The sequence below is a fragment of the Mchenga conophoros genome, linkage group LG5 (genome assembly GCF_057382185.1).
Source record: "Mchenga conophoros isolate Kocher_MC1m ecotype Shallow Benthic linkage group LG5, M_conophoros_male_GT1.1, whole genome shotgun sequence".
NCBI classification, from domain to species: Eukaryota; Metazoa; Chordata; class Actinopteri; order Cichliformes; family Cichlidae; genus Mchenga; species Mchenga conophoros.
Window position 1 is genome coordinate 9,372,996 of NC_140530.1, and position 6,234 is coordinate 9,379,229.

General features: G+C 37.4%; 1 protein-coding gene across 1 annotated transcript; it reads left to right on the top strand.

Moving 5' to 3' along the window:
* The first annotated feature begins 1,677 nt into the window (after positions 1 to 1,677).
* Positions 1,678 to 4,997, top strand: eevs (2-epi-5-epi-valiolone synthase). Its single transcript, XM_085275510.1, has 5 exons — positions 1,678 to 1,886; positions 2,702 to 3,335; positions 3,536 to 3,775; positions 4,004 to 4,256; positions 4,466 to 4,997. The coding sequence occupies exons 1-5, from the start codon at positions 1,744 to 1,746 to the stop codon at positions 4,561 to 4,563; spliced, it is 1,368 nt and encodes a 455-aa protein (XP_085131636.1). The 5' UTR covers positions 1,678 to 1,743; the 3' UTR covers positions 4,564 to 4,997.
* Positions 4,998 to 6,234: the final 1,237 nt, after the last annotated feature.

Sequence of the window (6,234 nt, forward strand, 5' to 3'; positions counted from 1 at the left end):
GTGGAAAGGATGAGACCCATCACAAAGGTATTCTTAATATCCAAAAAGGACCCAATGCATCTTCAGAGTACATCAAATTCTCTGATTTTAACTCACCTTTAGCACCTTGATTGCATTTTCAGTCTTGACAGCGATTTTTTTTCCATGTGGAGAGCCATGGCCAGAGCTCTATAACCAGTGAACATCCCCATCTCTAGGACCCTCTGTGCTTGACTCAGGTGGATTAGCATCTTCAGTTTTTGACCTGCCAAAAGCACACGAAAGATCACAGCAAAATGTTGAGTCTGTTCATGGACATAGCATTTTCTTTGTCAGTCTCACTGAAGACTGAGAAGTCACTTGGATGAGTGACAAAATGTTTCTCTTACTGAAAACGCTCCAAACAGATCAACAGAATCAACAGTGTGGGATCACTGAGCATACATCACGTCTTAGCCTTGCTTTACTTGATCCAGTCAAATTAAAATCGAAAAGAACTTTAAGTGGTTAAGTGGTCAAGCCATTTATTATCAAGGAAACCATTGGGTTTACATGACTACAGTTAGTCAAGCCTCTCAGTTTAATGGGGGTAGGGAAGTTTTAGTTGCAAGATTGACTAGTGTATGTGTCAAGGTACTGTACATCAAATGCAGTCTTTTTTGGTTCACTCACTCAGTTGTGTGTTTCCTGTTCTGCTGCTTGAAAGGTTGACATGGACATTAAAGGTGTTCAACAATAACATGAACTATAAAATGTAACAACAGTCCTGTGAAATAGAATTTTCAAATATAGCTCAAATAATATCGCACTAGGAAGTGCCAGGTTTTTTTTTTTTGGAATCCAATACACAGATTTCTGTCATGCAGCAACATGTTGGGGTTAGAAAGTCAAGTTTCACATGCTGAATATTAGTTCCCTTATTTGCTGTTGAGCAGTTGTGTTTATAAAGGATTTCCTTGAAGTGCATGTAGCACTTGCTGTATTCATTTTGTCCTGGTGTATTGTCAAAATATCTAACATGGCTGTGAGCTTACGCTATTCTTACTCCATGTTAAGTTGCAAAGCAATGCCTCTTTCCAGGACTTCTTTCTCCATTTTAACCATCAGATACATAGAATATTCCTGACAGGAAGAAGATTAGAACTGAGCGAGTTTTGGTGAGCTTGTAAATCCTTCCAATCTCAACGTTTTGGATTCTTTTCTCGTTGTATTTGTACTTCTGTGTATCCTGTAATTAGTGTTTACAGAATAAGTCAGGTTGTGTTTTACAATGTTGTTAATTAGATTAAGAAAAAAACATTAATACTTAATCAGTGTTCTCAGTCTAACATATTCAATGCCAGTGCCATGTTGTTTGATGCCTTAAAACTTAACCTTGAAGTCAGTCAAACCTGTTTTGAAAAATATCCTTGTTACCACATGACTGTTTTTCAAAGTGTGGTTTGAAAAAATAAAAACCCAACAAAAACTGCACCTTCACCAACAGGAGCAAAAAAGTGTGCATATTCCAAAACTGTTCAACTGCTGTATGTATTTATTGTGGTTAAACTGTTATACATACAGTTAAGTAATGTCATACTTTATTCAAAAAGCAGGTGTTACCTCAGAGTTACGCAAAATGCGTGCATTGACATGTGAAGCATCTCAAAAAGCTCCTCCCTTGTCCTAAGGGCATTCTCTAAACACTGCTATATGTAAAGGCTCCTAAGGCAGGATGAACTTGTCACTTGCTTTGTTCACACCTGTAACTTACAGCCTACAAGAATGGGAAAAGTTCAACCAGAGGAAAAAGATGTCAAAGAAAAGACAACTGAGTTTAGTTTAGTGCGGGTCAAAAGTACATGGAAGGGCCAACTGGGAAAAAAGATCAATAAGGACAGAGTGGACAGTGTCTCGGCTGCAAAAATGTGAGTACACACACCGTAGTCTAATTTACAGAAATCACAGGGAAAACTGTGATAAACCTTTAATCGTATTTTACGACTGACCTCTTTTTGTTTGCAAATTTCTTTCATTTTCTTCAGTCTAATGCTCTTCTCAGTAAATTCTACACTGCAAATTATCACTTAGTTAGTTTGATAGTAGTAATCTGATATTTGCAAATATTGCCGAGTTAAATTATAATTTCTGCATTATTTAGTCTTTTCTAATGGCAGAAAGTGCCACTGGTATTTTTCAGGAAGTGGGATTTAGCCAGAGGTTTGTGGCTAAATTCCACTTCCTGAAAAATACCAGTGGCTGCTTTTGGCTGCAATTCAAAAAACCCATTTTTCTTTGCTTTAAGTCACACATCAGTTTGAAATGTAACACTACAGTCTTTTTCTGTAATAATGCATTACATATGATTACATAACACAGTTTTTTTTATTGATAAGTACAACATCAAGCATTTTGAAGACGAGCGTTTTAGTGTTTTAAACTGTTTGTATCCTGACATAATAAGATTCCTGCTTGGAGATAAGAAAGAAAGAATGCTGTAAATGAGGCTCAGATGACACCTCTGTCTAATAAAGAAGCTATTTATTGTTTTTAATCTTGCATAATTGTGAGGTTAGACCAAGATGATGGACAGGTAGATGACGTCTCTGTTCAGAAATACTTTAATTGTTACTGTTAACTGTTATTAACTTACAGTCTTTTTAATCTCAGCCCAAATACAGACCAAAGGTCATCGTAGTGTCCTGTGATTATAATAAATACTTTTTTGTGTCTTGTCTGGCAGCTGTGAAAATGTCACAGAGAAGGGTACAACCTGGACAGTTATCAGTCCCATTGTCTTTACTTACAAGGTAACTGAAACTCAGGGCTTGCTGGACCCAGGCAACGACACCCTCCTTCTGGGCCACATCAATGACCCTCAGCAGCTAGAGGACATTAAAAAATCAAACAAGCCAATCAGACGCTTTGTGGTGGTTGACCAGGCAGTCTTTCAAATCTATGGCTCCAAGCTAACTGAATACTTAGAGGCCAACAATGTCTCTTACAAGATCTTGGCTCTACCCACCACTGAGGAGAACAAATCTATGGAGACGGCCCTGAAGATCTTAGATGAGGTCAACAACTTCTCTCTTGACCGACGAACAGAGCCCATCATTGCCATTGGTGGAGGCGTGTGCCTTGACATAGTGGGCTTTGCTGCCTCACTCTACAGGAGGCGCACTCCTTACATCAGAGTCCCAACCACACTGCTCTCCTACATCGATGCCAGCGTAGGGGCAAAGACAGGGGTTAACTTTGCAAACTGCAAGAATAAGCTGGGTGCCTACATTCCACCTGCTGCCACCTTCCTTGATCTATCATTCATACAGACTGTTTCCCGACGACATATCTCCAATGGGCTGGCAGAGATTTTAAAGGTAAGGCAAATTTAATTTATGATAAAGTCTGTACGTTGAAAAAAACCCAGCAACTTGTGCTAATCTCATGGGCCATAAAGGTCAAGTACTACAGTCACACATGTGCCATTTATAGCAGAGAAACTAGTCCAGAGGTCACTAAAGATGAGTGACCCCGACAGCAGAAGTAACTCCATGCAATTTTTGTCGGTTTTTTGCAGATGGCTATGATGAAGCACGGCGGCCTCTTCGAACTTCTCGAGAAACATGGCTCTATGCTATTGAACACTAAATTCCAAACTGATAACAGTGTATATGGGTGCAGCACCCTAAAGGCTGCATCACAGGCAACTCGCATAGCTATTATGACTATGTTGGAGGAGCTTGCCCCAAACCTTTGGGAGGATGACCTTGACAGACTTGTGGACTTTGGCCATCTTATCAGTCCAGCATTAGAGATGGTAATGATCACTAATGGCAAATACAGCTGAACCCTTTGTATCTTTTGCTGATAAAGTTTATGGAGTATGTGCAAAATATACATTAACGCTATGTAGAGCTTTAAACACTTTTGAGATTATATATATATATATATATACACACACACACAGATATCTTAAAAGTGTAGGGTTTCACATTTTCATTCAGGTTGCAAATGATATCATCTCACCTTTCTCTTCCCCGTCCAGAAAGTTCTCCCGTCTCTGCTTCACGGTGAGGCAGTGAACATAGATATGTCCTATATGGTTTATGTGTCCAAAGAGAGAGGTCTATTGACAGAAGAGGAGAAGCAGAGGATCATCAGCTGCATGGTGAGCCTGGAGCTTCCTGTCTGGCATCAAGAGTTTACTATGGAGCTCATACAAAATTCTCTGCAGGACAGGCTGAAACATTCTGGCGGCCTGGTCAGAATGCCTCTCCCTGTAGGTCTCGGGGAAGCAGGTACGGATCCTGTTGCTTGATTTAAATGTACTTGTCACTGCTACAAAACACGTTTTTTCCTTCCAGAAAGAAGTAGAAGTCATTGCTTATGTATTTGCAACAAAGGCGGAACTGGAAGTTTCACATTTTTTGCTGCTGAATTAACTGTTTGAGTTGGTCTTTTGTACTAAATATTTAAAAATTTTGCTTTGCTCTTCTTTTTATTGCAGAAATTTTTAATAACACATCATATGAGATCCTGCACAGAGCTTACGAAAAATGGTGCAAGGAACTGAGCACCGCTTCTGAGAGCAACTGTGACCCTTAATAGTGTCATCCTACAACCCCCTCAATACTGGTTTTTTTTAATGTTTTGTTTTTACATTTTTAAGTGTGTAGTATTATGTACTGTACTTTTAAATGTTTCGTACTGGTAGGAGAAACTGGTTTATAGCATTGGTCTGCTGCATTTTCAGAAACAGTCACATTGTGAGATAACTATTTTTGTATTGATAATCTTAAAGCCTGTAGAAATGGCCTATAACTGTCAGAATTATTGTTAGTGTGTGTTCCTATTGTTATTATTGTCCTAAGTGTTCTCATTGTTGTGTGATACAGTCAAAAATAATTTTTCACATAAGGGCAGCAACAGCTAGCAAATAATATAAGATCCACAGAAATATAAGAAGCCGCTTACAGCTTGTGTTCGTTGCTTGTTATGTCTGTCAAATATATAAGCGCCATTAAAGATTTTTAATTGGTTATCAGTGGAGTTTGTGTTTGTAACAGTTCACTCGTGTTTTACCCTTAAAACTTTTTTAATAGCATTATTTCAACTTTAAAATTGATTTAACATTTATTAAAAAAAATTAAATGTTAAGTGTATTTATTTGCTTATTTCATAGCAAACCTGATATGCTAAAAATGTCAACATCAAGGCAAATGTAGAAACAGCATCACACAATCTTACCACACGTATTTGTTTTTTTTAAATGAATGATTAAAAAACAAACGAATAAAAACACAAAATGCAGTTTCAATCCTGATACTGTTCCTGATCCTTTCTTCTGGGAAAAAAAAGGTGCAGTTGGAAATATATGATTTGGAAAGTGGGGGAAATTGCATTTTTGTCAACATCAAAATGCAACACAAAAATCTATAAAATGCACATTATTGATTAATTTCCTCTTCCTCTGTATGTCCCACATTTCCTGATATATCCTAATACTCCAACTGCCACATCCTTACACCAGCACCCTGGCATTAAGTTTTGTTTATGATAGTATGACTACTTATCTTCTTTAAATTTCTCATTTTGGCTGAAGATGCAATTACAGGTTTTACTTAAACAATTTATGGATGGATAGGTTAACGTAAAATATAAACTGACTAAATATTCAATTCAATTTTAATTATACAGATGCTTAATAATGTAAGGCACAGACCCTTCAATAAATAACATTGCAGTGATAAATACGTAACCATGGGTGCTTTTTGACAGAGGAGTTGTTTAAATGGCCAGTAGTTCTAAAGAAATAAAGTAAAGCTTGAGGGAGAGATACAGACCAGCCCGTGTTTATTCGCCAACACTGAATGATGTTAACTGGCATCCTTCTACAGGCTGCTACTTCTGCTATTGACCCCCAAGCCATGCCATTGTATCATCAACTATTATGTAATTACTTCCTCACTTAGCCTACAAGCTATATATAAAATAAAAGTCTATCCTGATTCCTCATTCATTTTTTGTAACAAGTATTTTTCTTTCATTCTTAACAGTAGTAGTTTCTTTATTTAAGTTCAGTTCTTAATTTTAATGGAAAATTCTATTTTTGTAGCTTTTAAACAAGTTTATAACTTTATAAAAGAAATCAATGAGTGTGAAAGTTTAGAAGTGAATGGTTTTCTGTTATTAGCAGGGATTCATGTTAGGTTCATGGGTGATTCAAGATAAGCCAGGTGTGAGTGTGAGCACAAATGGTTGTCTCTGTGTTTTAGC

Coding starts and splice junctions, on each gene's coding strand:
- eevs (XM_085275510.1), top strand. CDS start 1,744: ATGGGAAAAGTTCAACCAGAGGAAAAAGATGTCAAAGAAAAGACAACT. Junction 3,776..4,003: donor TCAGTCCAGCATTAGAGATG/GTAATGATCACT, acceptor TTCCCCGTCCAG/AAAGTTCTCCCGTCTCTGCT. Junction 4,257..4,465: donor TGTAGGTCTCGGGGAAGCAG/GTACGGATCCTG, acceptor TTTTTATTGCAG/AAATTTTTAATAACACATCA.